General features: G+C 40.6%; 1 protein-coding gene across 2 annotated transcripts in view; it reads right to left on the reverse strand.

The window, feature by feature from the left end:
* The window catches only part of ZEB2 (zinc finger E-box binding homeobox 2), a 176,238-nt gene that overhangs the window by 3,780 nt on the left and 152,932 nt on the right, over positions 1-19,526 (reverse strand). For both annotated transcript variants that reach the window (XM_054971239.1, XM_054971240.1), the window contains exon 9: positions 16,131-16,311. In XM_054971239.1, coding sequence (XP_054827214.1) covers positions 16,131-16,311 — 181 coding nt within the window. The remainder of the gene's footprint in view (positions 1-16,130; positions 16,312-19,526) is intronic.

Genomic DNA, 19,526 nt, shown 5'->3' on the forward strand with positions numbered 1-19,526 from the left:
TTAAAAAGACAGCTGGCGGAGATGGTTCCTCAGAAGGTTTGCTAATTTCATCTTCACCTCCCTAAGGCTCTGTCAATTTCAGCTCTCCAGTCTAAAACTGTGTGGGATTGCAACAAGAGGGCAGTGAGGAATGGAAATGCGCTGGAGATGCCTTCAAGAGCTGGGCTTGGAATTGGAGAGGTTATAATGGGCTGAAGCTTCCCTTCTGGCATTTCACAGCCCCTTCACACAGCTCCAGTGTATAGCAAAGCCAGTTCCATCTTTTAAAACTATTCTTCCTGGCTAACATTGCATCTCTTGACATGTGTTCTTCACGTGTCAGATGTCCTGTGTAGAGAGACTCCCTGAAAGTCTGCTATTCAGTTGTTTGAAAGGGAAGGGGTTAGGGTTAGTACAGAATCTGGCTGGAAGTACAGAATCTGGCTCTTCACAGGCCCTCCCAAACAGCTGATCAGTGGGAGTTCTGTTTTGCCTGAAGAACTACATGTTCGCAGGTCTGCTGTCAAATCATGGAGAGGAACAGAACTCATGGCACCCATTTGCCCATATTGCTTCTCCTATAGTTAGGGATACCATTGCTGTCTCTAAGATCACAAACTCTGAAATGTACATAGAAAATTTTCAAGTTTTTGCTCAACATGGGCAACATTTGTACTCCATTCTAAAAGACTGTTTGAAGATTATATATATAAACCCACCTAAACTATCCACCCTATAGTGTGTGCCTGTTTGTGAAGGCAAAAAGCAAAACGATTCAGTGGAACCATTCATCATGTTTGAATGATGAAGCCCAACATCTCTAGAAACAAGAAAATGATACCACAAGTATTTAACAAAGCTGGGAGTGCTACATGCTCACAGCCAGAAATTTTATGGTGAGGGGCATGACTACAGTGGGTGAGGGGAGGAGAGGTGCTACGTCTCCATCATCCTAAACCCTCATTGAGTAGGGTCTGATGATGTCAAAGGTGGGGGGGGGGTCTAGTGATACCATGGGGTGGGGTCTGTTGATGTCATATTGAATAGTTGCATTGGTAGCAGTACTTCCCCATACCACTAAGTATGTATCACATGGTATCAGTGTATAGTGACAGTCGTGACTTTGAAGAGGTGGGTTGTTTAGCAGACAAAAAATTTAAAATAACATGGAAATTAGCTAAGTGCTAAATGTAAAATAAACTTGAACATTTAGCTTCGACTATTATCCTCCCCATCTTCAATTCACATGTGCAGTAATTATCCCAAGCAGACACTCGCAGAAGCTTTAGAAAAAGCCATATATCTGCAGTATGGCACACCATCAGCTATCCAGGGAAAATTGATTTGCTTATGATTATACTGGAAAAGCTTTGTTGATTTAATTAGTGTACCTACATTCTTCTCTCAAGAGATCTTGCAGGGCATAAGACTGTGGGGTAGTATTCAAAACTGTATTGGGAAAGCTGTGGGTGGGTGGGAGCAGGGGGAAGATAGCCGACAATCATTGCTTTAATTACTAAAATGGGAAATTCTTAAATTAAACCCGCATGCAAATCATTTCCTCCAGCCTTGAAATGATCTCCTAATACCGGATAGATAGGTGTGTGTGTGGTACTGAGAGAAAAGCACATGCACAGAATGTTTCCAGTTTTGGCATTCAGATAATTGTTTATCTCGGTACAGATTTTATTAGTTCTACTCAAAGATCTATAATGAGAGGTGACAGGACTTAAAACTGACTGGCTTTTATATCTCCTCGGGCCTTTGGCCTTCAGCAGTGAAATGCTACTTTTTCTGGAGTAGTCAGCTATTCTGGAGTTGAGCCCACTTGAGCTGTATACCTCCTTTAGCCCTAATACCAGATTTTGGGGACCACTAATCCCATTTCTGGTTTGAACATGAGTGGGTTGTCACTAGAGATGCCAGCAGCAATGAGATGATAGTGTGGGCATTTCCAAGAACTGGCTACGTGGGTCCTCATTGGGAAAATCCACACTCCCAGATGCTTGCTTCTGTTGACAAGAGATGGTTTCTAAGGTACAGTACTAAGTGTAAGCTATTATAAGATGGCTGAACTGTGGTAAACTGACAAAATAAAATAAAAGTCTAGAATAAAAGTCTAACAATAAATAAAATACTAGATAATTGATCCTTAGAATGCCTTTCAGTTCTAATCTTATTTTCCAAATGCATTGGAAATATTATAGTACATGTTTTCTTAAGCTGCATCCTCTCTATCTGACTTACTCGAAGTGGATTTGTTCAGTAATGCAAATGTAACTGTTGAGTGTGCATGGAGGTGACTAAAGTGAGAGTTTTGCAAGCGAATTATAGTGAATCAGCATCAGGGCACAAACAGTAATTTAAGGACCTAAACAAAAGCTGAGGAGATCCATGAATGAATTTTCCCAGAAGACAGTTTCAGGTGGGTAGCTGTGTTGGTCTGCAGTACAACAGCCAAAGCACAAGATTTTCAGGATATACATTTTCAAGACTCAAAGCTCCATTTGTCAGAAGTTTGTACAAGGGTAAAAAAATGTACAAAAGCTTGTACCCTGAAAATCTTGTTGGACTTCATGGTGCTACTGGACTCTTCCTGCTAGATTTTCCCAGCATCTTTTACAGAAAAATTACGGCCATGCTGATACCTGATTACTATGGGGGCTGACTGGAGACGAGGTTTAACCCTTTCACCCTTACAGAGTTTTGCAAATCAAAAGCAGGCTCCACACACTGTTATAGCCCTTTAAAAAACTAGATGTGCAAAAGGCAGGCGCTGTTTTCCTTTAAACAGCTAACAGCATGGTGGGTGGATTGGGAAGAGGGTTGATTAGTTGAATTGTATACGAGTGGAAAGATTTACCCCTCCCCCTTCCCTAATTAGAATTGGGGCCTTGTACAACTTTCACTTTCTTTAAAAGGCTAATGGAAATCTGTGATCTGTCACATCTTGTTTGACTGAAATCATGAGGGCCGGAAGGTCTATAATTTCAAGAATTCATTGTCAGGGGAAAAGTCCCACTAATTTCAGTGAGAGAAGATTTGGTTTTTTTTATCATCAACTACTGAAATTAGGAAGAATCAACTAATCTACATGTACAGAATTGCTTCTCAACAGAAATTTTGAGCACGTTGCTGATGAGTTGTCAGCCCTTTACTAAACGCTAAAGTTCTCCTCAACTGCACAACTCTATTTCCTTTGGTATTTCAAGCAGTTTCAAACCCAAGGCCTGAAGCCTGACATCCATACCAAGCCTAAACACGTCTGGTTGATTCGAGGCCACAAATAGCCCTGGAATGCCTTTGACACCTTCCATAACTGCCATACTTAGAAGCTTCATTCCAAAATAGAGCTGACAAAAAATTGCTTGTCAGCGTGATGGCACAGGACATAATTCAGCAATGCATGATGCTATAGCAAGCGAGGTATACAGACACAGCGTGCTCTGCATGATCAGGAATTCCCAATTATACTCTGTTAGTCAATATTACCATTACAAAGAATGAAACAGAAATGCATTGAAAAGTTAACAGACACCTAGATGAATTTTAAAGGCTCTATAGTGTTAACAGGGATGGCCAAAACAAGAGCTGTATTTTAAAAGTTGTGTAAACCACCTTCCTTCATCAACCATCATTGTTATAACCTGCAAGCAGCTACCCCGCCCCCTCCCCAATCCCAAACCTCTTCTTCACTCTGATGTCTCTTGATCAGATCACCTTTTCCTGGGCTTCCTTCTGTTTTCCCCACAATGCCCACTTCTCTACCTGCTCTCCACAGTGCCCAACTATGCCACCATTTCTTCCTTCTCTTGGCCAATCTATGCTCTGCAGAGGGTAAGCACACTGAGGACCCTTATGGATTTCCCTGCTGTCTTCTCCTCCTCCTCCTGTGGTATTTCCTGGGCCTTCTTAGGCACTAGATTCATGAATGATCATCATAAGCTCTTGCAACTATTTGTACTTGTATCTTGGGTGATCATACTCACTCATCAATACCTTCCTTCTTGATGAATCTCATATCTAAATATTTAGAAAAAATAGCACACTCTATGTACTGCAGTTATGGGGCTTAGAGGCTGTATGAGTTGTCCCTACATGTGTTGGTCCAATAGTCAGGGTATTCGGTATGTTGAAGAAGTGGGCTGGCAGATACGATCACAATTATCTCTCAAGAGAACGTAAGATATTCTGCACAGAACTCCAGTACAGTAGCTGTGACAAAAAGGTAGTCCTGTGCCTCTTCCAACTACGTCATCTGATTAGAAGACAGTTGTGACATCCACTGCACTCACAACTGGAGTGTAAAGGATTTGGTAGACCACTGTAAACCACAATAAACATTAGGTTAGCAGTGCCATGGGGGGAGGGGGAACCCAAATAGGCCCTCTGGGCTGAATTCTGTGCAGGCCGCCAATTTCACATGAATACTTCACCACAGGACTTGCAGCAATGATAGCTGGCATCAGTGCTCCCTCTTTCCCACAATTGCTATGGGTTGAGATAACTGTGAAAACTGCACCTCTATCACAGTATGGAGCTGGGGGCAAGGTGGTTATAAGTAGATCTGTATCTTGAACTGCCCTAAAAGCCAATCTCATAAGGGTTTTGATCCACAGTTTGGCCACCCCAGAGATACAACTTCAGCAGTGAGTGAACTCTATGCTTTTGCTGGCATAGTTCACCTCTGAAATTATACAAATATGCATAGCAGTGATCAATCATACATTCTTAACAGCATTGTTGAGTGCCCTAGGCCATTTTTAAGCACAAGAGGAAATCTAAATGTAAATTGAGGAAATCTATATGAAGAGAACTAGAAGTTACCATAACTGCAATGTACCAATTTTCAGTCATATTCATAATACTAGTAATTAAATGGAAAACATTAAGATAACATATTTTAAGTGTTCAAATCTGTTCACATACATTTGTAGTTCTTACAAAAGCCTTGAAATGTAGACAGGTACCATTATGTTTATATTGTAGAGACCAGGTTAATACAGAAATGTTGACCTAGTGTGTTGAGGTTGAGATTTGAACCAGGGCCAAGCACTACAAGATGCTCAGCTACCTATGAAGGTATAACTAGTGCTATATAGTAGTTAGAGTGTCAGACTAGGATCTGGGAGACCCAGGTTCAAATCCCCACTCTGCATGAAGGTAGCAGGGCCAGTCACACATTCATCACTTAAACTACCTCACAGGGTTGCTGTGAGGATAAAATGGTGAAGACAAAACAGCGTGCTCTGTCCTGAGCTCTGTGAGAAAATGGAGGAATAAAATGCACTAGCTAAATAGATATGCCTAGTATTTTTAAAGGTAGATTGCAGCCACAGAGTTCCCAGTTTAGGTAGCATGGGGGAGGAGAACGTTTACTCTTCTCCACCGCATGTTTTTGTGGATTGAAACTGCCTCTACCCTGCCCACCTCCGCAAAAACAAGCAAAGACGCTCCCTCCCTCCCCTTCTGGGCTAAACACCTTCTTCACCCACATGACCCCATTCCAAATCAAGGGCCTCTCTACCTCTTCAATTTACCTTTAAAAATGCAATTGCTCTCTCAGCATCTCCTCTTGTTTGGCCTTTAGACACTGAACTAAGCTAAGCAGGATAGTGAAGTTGCATAATGTGTTGGATGGACAAACAATAATCCTTTGTACTCTGATCTTTCTTCAAGTGGCATGGCATGCTACAGTTTCTAGAAGTTATTCATATCAAACATTTTGGCAAGGATTTTGTCAACAATGCAGTTAGGATGATTGTCTGAAAGCCACTCACACAATCAAGGAGCTCATGTGAAGCAGACAATTTCAACTCTCCATTCCATATGAATTGCATACAGACTGCATGTCAAAATATGAGAAGCACAATAATGCATGATTTTCTTATTCCTGGGCATGTGAAATGAGGAATGGTTTTTACACCTATACATAGCAGGAAAAGCCAGTCATGTTAACTGACCTTAGGTAGAACCTTAAGATGAAGGACGAGGAAAGAAAGAACAGGATATTTAAAATTTTGACAGATTTGTTTTTTATATAAAACACAGGAAATTCTTCTTTATTTCTTTTGAAATATATGGGGTGGTGAGTGAGGATGACTAGATGCTTGGGAACAAGATTTGAAGAAAGCCAAGAAATAATGGACAGGAAAACAGACAAGAAGTGGAAGGAAGTACCCCACTGTAACTCTGAGAGTTGAATTTTACGGGACTTTTTCACATGTGTCTCAGACCAGTTACATGATAACCTCAGAATCTGCAAGGGATCTCACAGTTCAATATCTATCACCCAACTGGTATGGCATCTTACAAAGCATTCTATAGAAATGTCTATTGAGCCTTTCTTTGAAAACAGTGCAATCCAAAGCGGAGAAACACCCATCTGAGTCCCCTGAAGTCAATGGGCTTAAAAAAGTGTAACTGTATTTAGGTTCGCACTGGAAGATCTCACTATCTTCCTAGACTCTGCTGCTGAAATGCTAAAACATAGTTAAATCGATAAACTGCTATACTGAGGGCTTAAAAAAATCTCTGGATTGAACTCAGTCAGTATAAAATAAGATAAATTGGTCCTTAAAACTTTCATAAGCTTGGAGGGGGGGGCAGTGTTTCTGAACACAGGTCTGTGTTTTGGGACCGAAAGTGATTTTTGCATTAATAGTTTAACCTAGAAGAATCTTTCATGTATCATTTCACTATTGAAATCAAAATTGAATGTTATTATTGAAATTTTAAATTGACACAACTATATACATACAACTGTATTCAGAACTTTTTAAAAAGGAAATCCAATCTTGACTAAGGTGTGAAAATATTAATGAAACATGTAGAAAAACTTAAATGATAATAAAAAATATATGGTTCATGGCTTTCCTCAGAAAGTATTTTTTAACATCACGTACATTATAGTAGGGCAAAGCTTAAACTTCTCCAGGTGCTGTCCTCCCACCACCCAAGGGATCCATTGTTAGGTCCTGTTATCACATCTTTCCATTCTCCTTACCTAGTCCCTTATTAAATGGGATTCATTCATCAATCAAATGCTACTGCATTTTTTTCTACTGTATTATGTTGGAAATAGTACCCGGGTCATCAATATATAAATACAATTATTATTTTGCATTTAAAGACTTCTTACATAAATGTCTGCCTCTGTGTGCATATTTGTTTGCAAACTGCCTCCCTTGGGATTTGCAGTAAGGAATAACGATACCTAATCATTTTTAAAAGCAATTCAACGAAGGCCTAAAAATTCATTGCCACAAGCAAAAATGTGAAAAAAGCCCCAAGATTTGGAATTCTTTGGTTTATATATCCATATACTGTGTATATTTTAAGAAGCTATACCTTTCCTCATTTCAGTGATAGGCAGTTTGGGGGAATGCAGGGAGAAAGCATGGGGAGAAATTCCATACTTGGAAGATATAGGAATCATCTTTGGCAGCAGTTTGGTTTTGTAAAGGAAGCTGATTGAAGCTACTTAGGGCTTTGGATGTTAGAAGGAGTCCCGATGGAGATGGATTAATGGGCAGAGTGTAGTGAGGCGGTCAAAGGTGCCTTATAAATGCAATTTGGCGTAATTGCAAATACCACACTAGGTCTGTTGTTACAAAGAAGAAAGACTTCCATTTCTAGTGCAAATTGCACAAGCTTTGAATTTACTCCAAGACACTGTACATTATTTAAGAATTTAAAAAGTAATCCTTGTATCTAAGTGGAGTGACAGAAAATTATCTATAAACAGCATGTAAAAAATTTTCTGAATCAAGTGCTAAATAAGGAAAACTCATGAGCTGGGAATTCAGAATAGCAGCGCATGAAAGCTGATTCGCTTCTAAAGCTCAAGAACAATATTTAGTTTACTCAATCTAGAAATAAAAGTGGTGTTTACATCAGCATGAAAGGTACATTTTTTTAAAAAAAGTATAAGTTCTTAATAAAACATACAGTGGGAAAGAAAAGAAGAATTAAAAGGACTGCACAGCCATAAGGCCACTTTTCAGCCTGAAGAAGAAATAAAATGAAATGTATCCTTATGCAAGGTAACAAGGCCTCAGGCCTTCTCAGGCATGGCTGTGTGAGTCATACGCCCAGAGCAAAGAAACTGCAGGCCTTCTACTGTTGTCATGGTATATATCCAAGAGAACAAAAAGTTTGTTGTGAAAAATAAAAGTCAAACAAGGCAATACCAGAAACATATCAGGAGACTGGAGTGAGACTGGCTGATAAAAATCTCCTGCAATCTTTTTTCCTCACAGAAAACATACAGGAAGTAGTGCCATTGATCAACTCTCACTTCCTACTCATTCCCTTCTGCAGCTGCCATCTGTTTTAACCAGAAAAAGCAATTTCAGTTCCTTCTGCCCCACTAGGGTTGCCAGGTCAACTGGAGCTCAAACTGGGGAGATGCAGGGATGGGGCTGGTAGGGTTCTCAGGTGCCTGTCGGTGGAAGTGACGTCATTGCACCGGCCACAGGAGCATTCCTGTGCTTTGTTTGGGGCTGATTTGGGAGTGCTCGTGTGGCTGGCACAGCAACGCCACTTCCAGAAGGACCTCGTGTCCAGCATAAGGTAAGTGCCAGGGACTCTACCCAACCAGCAGGAGGGTAGAGGGACCTGGCAATCCTAGTTTGGGGGCATGGGCATCAGAAGGACTCACCTCACATGCAAGCACAGCCACAGAGCGCACACACTAAGGGCCAAGCTACAAGTGATGAATGACACTTGAACGGCAAGTGGATCGAGTGGAGCGCAAGTGGAGGGCAAGTGAACAGGGAGAAATACACTTGCCGTTCAAGTGTCATTCGTCACTTATAGCTTGGCCCTCAGATTGTCAACCTCCAGATGGTGGCTGGAGATCTCCTGGGATTACAACTGATCACTAGGCCATAGAGATCAATTCCCCTGGATAAAATGGCTGCTTTGGAGGGTAGACTGTATGGCATTAGACCCTGTTGAGGTCCCTCCCCTCCCCAAACCCTGTCCTTTCCTGGTTCCACCTCCTAAATCTCCTGTAATTTCTGAACCTGAAGCTGGCAACCCTAGCGCTCATGCCACAATACTTCCTTGTCATGCCGGGAATGATATTCCCAGCTCAACAAGGAAATGAAGGCTCCAGTGAGGGGTTGCTTTGATAAAAACCAGCCCCCAATCTGGTGTTGGGGGCTGATTTTGATCAAATCAGCCTTGCGTGAGGGTCTTCCTTTCCTTGTTGCGCAGGGAATTACATCATTCCTGGTGCAACAAGAAAGCGCTCCAGAGCATGGGGAGTGCACTGGGGGGGGGGGGCTCCCAGCCCCATTCCTTACACCTTTTTCTCCTGCTGGCCAGGTGAGAGGCGGGGGCGGGGCAGAGGCTTGGATCAGGGGATCCCTCAACGGGAGAATGGGATCCGTAGCCCTCCATAAATAAAGTCATCTGTTGTGCTATTACATGGGATTTCCCCCCATTATATCCTCATGTCAACCTCATGAAGTAAGTTTCATAGACAGAGAGTGACTAGCCTCAGCTAAGCTTCAGTGACCACATTGGCTGAGTTCTCTATCAACTACCCAACACTAGCTCAAGCAATGCAAACAATTTAATTCAGGCTTCTGAATAGCAATTATCCTGGTTGCTTATAGCAGATAGGAATCACTTCAGGTGATCTGATAAGGAAGCTTTTTGTGAACTGAATTGGTTCTTTTCTTTTTTAAAAAACAGATTATTGACATGCTACAAATTACTAAACTCATGTATATGTGGACAGGTGAGTTAATAAAATTGTTTATGGGCTAGTAACTTTTATGGACTTCTTTGCAAGACTCTTTTAGCACCAAGCACCTCTGATCAGAAAGCAATTATTCCTGATCCCACTGAGGAGACAAATGGGTGCTGATCAGTGACAGACTTCAAATGATTGCCTGGGTCTTTGGGCCACAACCAAAATATAATTCTTTGAAGGGAAATAATTGGGCCTCTCACAAGTCAGAATAAGAGTCTCTCTGTTCTAACTTCTGAACTCTTCTCCCTTTACCACTTTGTCAGTGGTATCTGTAAAGGACCTGCAGTCTACCAAAAATCTCTACTCTGTTCTCTGAAGGAGAACTGGTCTGCCAAAGTTTTCACACTGACTCTTCATTAAGTAGACATCAGCATGAATCGAAATACAAATCAAATGCATTTCATGGGGCCACAACTTTCTTGAAATTCATGAATTTTGGGGCCAATTCGTTCGATTCATGAATGATTCGTGATGCCAGACAGGCTGGCGCTGATCCATTGATTCCCTAGGCAACATAGGCCCGGAATGTCTGCAGACCTTTTGTTGCCATTGGAAACCCCAATCTTAGCCCACATAACCTTGATAGGCAGCTCTCCCTGCCAATTGGAGAGCTTCCATTCTGCAAGGAGTGGGGGGTTAATCCCCTAGGCAACAGAGGAGATGGGCCTTCTGTAGCCATGGGAACACCAATCTCATCCCTCCAAACCCTGTTAGGCAGGTCTGTCTGCCAACCAGAGACCTCGTGTTCTGATCTATGTGAGCATTTCTTATATAAGGCACAGCTCTCTGCCTCAAGCTGTTCAGTTCCAGTAGACAGAGGGAGAGGGAGGACTTGTTGCTGGGATTTGGAGTAACAGAGTGCAATTGGGAGCTTTTGGCTAGATTTGCTGCTGCTTGAGAAAAGAGACTGAAAAGCCCCTTTCTTATTTTCAGCTCTTGGCCTTGCTGGGAAGGTCATTGGGTGAGGGTGCCTTATTTCCTCCACCCCATCCAATCTCATTCTCAGGGCATTGCCTGGCTCTGGGGCCTTGCCAGACTGAGGCCTACCTTTTCCCCTTTAATTTTCTTCGCTTATATTCTTACTTAGAGCATTTGTTCTTGCTGGCTTGTTGGTGAGGGTGGGTGGAGGAGAGCCTGCTGAAGTCTCCCTGCGAGTTTGGCATCTCTGGGTATGAAGGGGGCCATTGAAGTGCCCTGGGTTCTTACAAATCATTTTGCGAAACAGGTCAATTTCATGAAAGTTAGTGATTCACGGAAGGTGACGAAACACGAAACGCTTGTTTCATTTTTTCCCCATTTCATGCTTATCTCTATTTATAAGCAGACTGGTTGCCTCTCAAGAAAAAAACCTTTTGGGAAAGTTTGGTATCGCTCATAAGCTTTACAGTACCTGTTGTACAGCATGCATCCTGTGAATTACTAACTTGTTATGAGATTGGTTATAATGAGAAGATGTATAGTGCTTTGATAAGAGGATGGAGGGTTAGAGAAAATGCCTTTTTCACTAACCTTTGTGGGTTAGTAAAAATTCTGGAAAAAGGTTACTTGGAAACAAGGAGGAGGAGACACCTGGGGAAATGGTTAAATGGGCTTTGGCAATAACTTCTCCCCTTGAGGCAGCATTGGATCTTGATCAGGCTTGCTAGATCAGAAGACTAGATCAGGCTTGCTAGATCAGTCACAAGATGGTCCATGCAAGGCAGCTGACCAGCAGGCTCACAACTAGGACTGAAGCTTAAGTCAACCAAAAGAAAAGTAAACCTGCCTGTTCTGAGTGTTGCTTCTAGGACTTCATCCTGCAAGGACTTAATTGGGACATGATCCTGTAATGAAAGCAACATTCTGGCTTTGTGGCAGGTCTTCAATGAAAGCAGTTCCCAAATTCTCCTGCTCTTCTTTGGCTCCAGGGTTCAGCCCTCAAGGCCTCCTGATATATGGCCTCATTGTTCATGAACTGGGTCAACCCCAAGAAATAGGGCACATGTCCACTGAGCAGGTCAAAGGGATCAGCTCAAGGTTCTGGCTGATCACCCTCAGAGAAGTCATGACTATCTAGACATAGTTAACTAGAGCAATTTCAAACTGCAGAGCAACTTTCAAAACTACAAGCATATGAAATGGGCTGGTCCACTGGGCCTTTCTATCTGCTCAAAGATGTTATATCAGTGATTATGGATAACAGCATCCAGATCACTCTCTAACAATCAGCCTGTAAACAGGAAGAAAAGTATGGACTTCAACGTCAAAGGGATCAAAATTTTTGGCTTATAAAGCAATGCCCTTTATTTGTATTATTCTAAAAAGTCCAGGATAAGCACTAACTGTCCTAAAAAAAGATGAGGAAAGGATAATGATTCAGACACTGAAAGCAAAGGTTAATTGCAGTTCAGAGAGTCTTGCCCTGAACACAGATTGAAATTTCTCATATATATTAATAGATGAGACAGCCATTCCATCGCTTTGGCTTTTTCCATAACTTTATCAGTTTAATTTGCAATTCACTTAACATTTACAAAAGAGGCCAAAGAAGAAGAAGAAGAAGGCAGCAAGTGGCCTTTAAATTTTCTTGTGGTAAACTTTGGCTGGGTAACTATGCAAGGTAGTAATGAAATATCAAGGCCTGGTTTGCAAGTCTTCTTTTTAATGCAAGTCTTCATTCTGTCCATGCCCTGCTGCTGCTGACTTCACACAGCAGTTTGCATCAGTTTGCTTTCATCTGATTGCATGGCCCTTGATTACCTTCATGGAAGTTAGGATTAAAGTATTTATCCCCCCTTCTTTCCCTGGCTTATGAAGGCTGGAAAAGGATGTCTGATTAGATCATTTGCTGAAGTTCATAAAATAAATATTTGGCAGAGATTAAATCCAAATTCAGATTTCCTTTCTCCAGTTTCAGTGGTTTTATCACGGGGTGCACATTCCTTTTTTCAAATCCTCTATTGGGTCCAAATCATGAAGCAGAATCTCATAGTAGGGGAAGACAGAACAAAAGACAATGGCCAACAGCACAAGAGTATTATATTTTCTGCATCCAAAGCATTCCTTGATCCTCAAAATCAGATCCAATGTAGCTTTTTTTGGTGCAAATTTTGTTTGTTTTTGCAAATCAAGGTGACGCATGCATTTTGGCTATTCACATTTTCAGCATTTCAGTAATATGCCTGTGAACCTTATGGATGACTAACTTTACGGGATTCAACCATATGCCTAGATCCTGATATATATGAAGGCCAGCTCTAACATAAGAGCTTTACAGCAGCAGTGTAGTAAACCATTATATTTGCAGATGGCTGTAATCATTCAGGAGAGGCAAGGTGTGGGGATGTAAAGCCTATAAAGCATTTTCTCCATACCACACTAACAACTGGATCCAAGTAATGCAATGTAAGGCGTATTTACGTCAATGGAGCAAACAATCTTGTCCCAAATACTGCTCTTAATTTTCTTCCCTGATCTCATGAGCATTTTAACCTCCTTTTTATTTTCTCCAAGGGGTTTAGCTTAAAGAGGCTAACCCCTTGAATCACATATAATGGTGATGTTTACAAGGAACTCATTTTATCCCTCAGTTGCTAAAGATTCATTAAAAATGGGTTTTTTGTTAAAGTACAATAGGATTTATTAAACAAAGTCAATTAGAAGGGTTTTTTTAATATAAAATGTTTTGGTCATCTTTTCTTATTCCTGTTTGATCTCACTGATGATTTTGAAGCAGATCGCTATTAGTGTTCTTGAAAGTTAATTATGAAGGTAGCACAGAGCCCACACATTATGTTGAGTACACCATTGTTTTCCACAAAAAAATATGCAGGATGAATAATATTCACACAGCCTTAAACATCTGCATGAACAAGGCAGGAAGCACAGACCTGCATGTTTAAAATTTGTAACTATCATTCCCTCTTTCTGAGTTAGATTCTATGCCTCATTCCACTCATGCAAGCAGTATTCTGCTTGTGCAAGTTTTCTGCATTTCCCCCCTCCTCTTATCACATGTAGGCTCTCCCTAAGTGTCCACTGACCCGCCCCCCTAGAGGCAGGACTTCAATGACAACAACAGGCTGTGGCAGTAAAGGAGATCGTAGGAAATTCCATCACTATTGCAGCCCAAGGGCATAAGAGTAAACCCTTCATGTTTGCTGAGTGATTTAAGTTAGGTGTACCAATATAAATATGATTGCCTCTAAGTATGGAGCTACTGTATTGTCGAAGGCTTTCACGGCCGGAGAACGATGGTTGCTGTGGGTTTTCCGGGCTGTATTGCCGTGGTCTTGGCATTGTAGTTCCTGACATTTCGCCAGCAGCTGTGGCTGGCATCTTCAGAGGTGTAGCACCAAAAGACAGAGATCTCTCAGTGTCACTACAATGCCAAGACCACAGCAATACAGCCCGGAAAACCCACAACAACCTATGGAGCTACTCTTTGGCTTAGTTTCTCCACTACTGGATATTACAACACAGTCAAAGAGAGGTGACCAGACCATCGACAAATAGGATGCCTATACCATGAATGTGTTGTGTTTGCAGTGGGTTGCCAATCAGCTGCCTCTTATTCACCCTTGCTGCTGCACAAATGTGTACAAAATCTCACCTTCCCTTGCCCAGCACTGCTGTTGGAGTTTCCAATAGGGCATGAACCATAATTCATTATGGCCATGAATTACGGTCAGTTGCTTAGTGGAGGTATTTATTTACGTCATTTATAGTCCACCTTTATCAATGAAAGAAACAAGAGAAATAAAATATAAATTTGTTCAGTATCAAATAATGTGAGATCCTTGTATTTGATGTTGGAAAGTAATGAGGAATTACTTTGCAAATGGGACCTAAAAAGTATAGTAAGTTTAGAAATGAATCCCAATTGGCTAGAGAACCACTGGTCTAGAGCATTTTCCTTATGACAAAGATAAGTACTTTATTGAATGAAGAGTTTAGTATGATTATGAAATTACAATTTTAAAAAGGAGAGATTAACTATTAAGATCAAAGTCTTCATATGTTGCAAAGAATGAGATTTATGGATATAGAAACAGGTAGGAGCTTGTTTGAAAGCCTAAAGGTTCTGAAATTTCCCATTCTCTTCAATCCTTCTTAAATTGAGAGGGAACTGATGATTCCCACTCCCATTGTTGTTTCAAAATTGGAGAATCCCAAGTATTATGAAGAGCTATCTCACTGTGTTGATTTTTCCAAATGGGATAGTGAACGGCTAATGTGTGTGCTGGAAGAGAAGGAAAGGAATTCTAAATAATTAAGCTTCAGCTGTGGAATTATATTACATCTACAGAAGACATCCATGCTTTGCAAGGCATTTAACTACTTTAAATCCATTTATAATACTTATGGGTATGTAACATTTTTGGGTTTGTGGTTTTTTTCAGTCGGTTTAGTAGTATAGTAGCATAGTGCCCAAGCTTCTCAAAGGTGTTCGAATAAAGCAAAGAGTGTTGAGGGGTTGAGGTGTGGAATGTTGTGAACCCCAATCAGCCCTCATATGCAAATAACCTTGAAAGGCTAACCCAATCAGGGAAGAGTTGGCAGTGGGCGGGGGCACAAGCAGGCAGCAGCCTGCCAGCCATAGGGAAGCTGTATCCATTTGGGAAAACACATTTTACCCCCTTAGGGGGCAAATTTCTTAAAATCCCTTCTTAGTGGGTGTTTACATCATTAAAGGAATGTTCCCTTCAAATTTCAGGTTTCTAAGTCCAGGAGTTTGGGCTGGGTGTTGATGAGTTAGTCAGGACATTTGTCTTTATATACACATAGATATTGTTGTATATTTTATATACAACAAAAATATATTTAAATATATATATTTAAATAAAATAAAAAAAGAATTGCCTCCATGACTAAGCAAAACTATCTTTATTAACTTGCAAAAGACAGAACGGGGTTGCTTGTGTTGGCCATTTATGCTACCTGGTTAATTAATATAGTCCATTGTGGGTTAGTGAAAATGCTGGTGACCTAGTAACTTTTGTGGATTTATTTGCAATAATGGACTAGATTCAGGCTTTACTATGAACGTTACCATGATCAATGGATTTTCCAGCATTTGAGTTACACTCCCACCCATAAAATTCACAAAGCTACCATCTTTTTCAACTTTTCTGTGGGGCAAAGACAATGAATTGTTTTTCTAGCTTGTTCATAATGTTTATTTTACTACAGTGAGCTATAAGCACGTACACACAAGGTAAAAAAGATACTAACAAATGTAAAAAATAAAGGGAGGATGTAATATTGGGCTAAGCAAAACATATTTCTTCTTTGTTGAATGTCTTAGCATATGCTACATCTTAAGTTGCACAAGTGTACTCATTAAATATTATGAAATGTACCATATCCAACAACGCTTATCTCTATACACTGTAGACATTCATACCTGTGTGCTCATATTTGTGTCGCAGAAGGGAACTGCTTTTCTGGAATGTCTTGTCACATAAGTCACATGCGTACATGCCACTTTCTGTCTTCTTGATCTTCTTTCGGGACAGGCAGGAGTCGGAATCTGTCATGTCATCAAGACCTGACATATAATCCGGTGTTCCATCAAGCAATTCTCCCTGTGATGCAACCAAATGGTTTATGTAAAACAAGTTACCTTCCATTGTTCTATGCCAATGCACAACATCCTGTATTGTTACACTTCGTTAGTCATAATATGTAATGTGTATCCATGAATCCATCCTGAATGACACTCTTGTTGTCCAATGGGGCAGACACATCCTAGGTTTTACTTGTGTAAAAGTAAAAATACATTTGTATCATTGTAACTAAGGATGGAACAACATTACATGTGGGATTTGGGGCTGTATCTCAAAACAGCATATTCTGACTCGACTGTCACTTAAGGCTGAAACAACATGTTACGTGGGGCAGTCATCAAAACTGATTCTTGCTGCTGACTTTTCCATGGCTCTTGTGTAATGTTTTGGAGAATCAATTATTCCCACATTGTAGTGGAATCATATTGTATGTTTCCTCCCCAACTGCACATCACTGGCTGCTGGCAGGAATGAGGAAACTCACAACTGAAGTTAGAACATACGGATAAGCAATCCAAAATGTTAAGAGTCAGAACCCCTACATATCCGTGTTGCCTACCCTGACGTGGCCTATCTTGCCATCTGAATCCATGCCATGGTAACATCAAGACTTGACTACTGTAATACACTGTACATAGGTCTCCCCTCTAAGTTAATTCCAAGACTCCAGTTGGTACAGAATGCTGCAGCTCAGTTATTATGGGGAGCTAGGAGGTACATGAATATTACTTCCATTCTGCAGTCATTCCATTGGCTATGAGTTACTGGGCTCAATTCAAGGTACTGGCTATCACAAAGCTCTTTACTGCCTTGGTTTATCATATCTATGGGACCACATCTCTCTCCATATTCCACCATAGCAGCTTCACTCATCTGAACAAGGCCTACTGCAGGTGCCATCTTGTACAAGAGCAAAATTAACAGCTGCCCATACTCATGTGTTCTCTGTGATAGACCCCACCTTATGGAAAGGCCTACCTGAAGAGGTCAAGAAAGCACTCACTCTCCTGGCTTTCTACAAGCTATGAAAAAATTACTCAAGAGGGCTTTATACTCAGATAGGAGGGCTCTACTGTAAGCAACTGGTCTCAAAGAGATGCATCAGTAAAGAGATAGGGACTATACTTTACTACTATGTACTATCTGTTGCTGCAAGTATGATCCTACTTGGTAGTTTCTATGTTGTTTAATATGCCAGTCTTCGAATTGCTTATGCTTTATTTCTGCATTTTCTTCAACTCTGTGTTGGGTTCCTGCTGGCTTTAAATCTTTGCAAATTTGTCCTGTTACCTCAAATGTCTTTGAAATTAACTGTACTGACTCATGATGGGTAATCTGCCTTGAGTCTCAGAGAAAAAGGTGGACTATAAATTACATAAACAAACAAACAAAACTAAGAGCAGGTTCAAATGTGATAATGAAAGAGAGGGTGCGTGAACCATTCTTCTGCTTTCCCACATTTTTTGCATCTCTGATCATCCAACTTCCCATGGATTCACAAGCAAGAGCATGGATTCATGTTCTTTTGAGTATATTATTTCACGGAATAGTGGGTGGAGAGAGAGAAAGAGACAGGTACAGATACAGAGAAGCAAAGGAACAGATGTTTTCTCTTCTTCCCATATCAATGTCACCTCCAGAGCTGCTCTAAAATGTATGAAAAAGACAAGGATGTATTTCTAGATTACTCTGGGATCTTATTTGCATGACCATGAGCCTGAAAGATCTACAGATGCGAATCCTGATACACAGATTAAAAACTGGAAAACCACATAAAGCATTGGGCATGGGAATTGCAAGGCAAACTTTGGTGACAGGATAAGAGTTCATGTTTATATTTTAAACATTTTGAAGTTAAGACAGTCTTATCTGAAACAACCAACAGCTGGTACCTTTACAAAGTAATTATTTTTTCAAGGTAACTACAAGTTATGGAATGCCATAGTGGATTTCAGTCCTTGAAAAATGTAAATATACATTTACTTCAGTTTGCCATATTTTTAACACAAGTTTATCTGGCCACCGGAGAACTATTCAACTAGCTCTGCATAATCCATTGGGGCTTTAAAGTGCAGTCTTCTCAATGGGATCAAATCAATGGGCTTAGTTTATAGAACTCCTCATAGAATTTTGCACTGTTAGTTTTCTGTTCTCAAATTACAGTTCCCACCAGGGCTTTTTTTCAGCAGGAACGCGGTGGAATGGAGTTCTGGCACCGCTTGAAAATTGTCACATGGCCAGTGGCCCGGCCCCCTGATCTCCAGACAGAAGGGAGTTTAGATTGCCCTCCACGCAGCAGCGTGGAGGGCAATCTAAACTCCCCTCTGTCTGGAGATCAGGGGGCTGGGCCACCGGCCATGTGACCATTTTCGCCAAGGGCAATTTAAACTTTAAAAAACTCCTCCCTTGTTCCAGCTGACCCAAAGTGACATCATTGTGCGGTCCTGAGTTCCACCATTGAATTCTACCACCTCTTTTCCCAGAAAAAAAGCCCTGGTTCCCACCCACCACCATCCCATAATGCCTTACAGAAAATGACTTTGGAACCGCAGGAGAGATTCAAAGGATGAAGAGTTTAGAAAAGGCAGCAAAATTCCAGTAGCAGTAACAGGAATTTTATCTTACTGCCCTACTCCAAACCAATTTTCATAAAAGTAAAAGTACTAGAATTTCTTAGCAAGAATGTGGACTGATGATCCCTTGGCACACTTTAAAATGAAAACGTGCTTTACTTTTCTGAAGGTGTTCAGAAATCAGAGTGCATTTAGAAATCAACTATGTTCAGGAAAGAGTGTCAAGGATTCAGAACTGTAACTATAAGCTGTCCAGAAAAGAATGTAGAAACAATAGCTAATACAGTTTTCTTTCAAAACATCAAACCACAGATACATTCCATAAGTGTTAGAAATGTTTTAAATTGAATTTTATATTTAGGAACAAAATGTTATTATTATGCAATCCACTTAAATGCATGTGTCCCTAATAAAGGCCTTGAGCTATATTTTTATATTTAATTTTGTAATTTGAAATAGGGAATATTAAGAACACTTTTTATCAATGTTCTAACTATGCTAAAACAGCTTTCAGCCTTAAGCAATAACGAATGTGGATCAGTAAATTATTAAATGTCTTGATATTTGTTTTGTCTTGATCCAAAAAGAGTGCAAACTTGCATGATAATGTACATTTCCATTTGCCATCAGACAGTTCAGTTTCTTAAACTAGGTTTGTAC

This window comes from Eublepharis macularius, chromosome 2, assembly GCF_028583425.1.
Source record: "Eublepharis macularius isolate TG4126 chromosome 2, MPM_Emac_v1.0, whole genome shotgun sequence".
In the NCBI taxonomy this organism is placed as follows: Eukaryota; Metazoa; Chordata; class Lepidosauria; order Squamata; family Eublepharidae; genus Eublepharis; species Eublepharis macularius.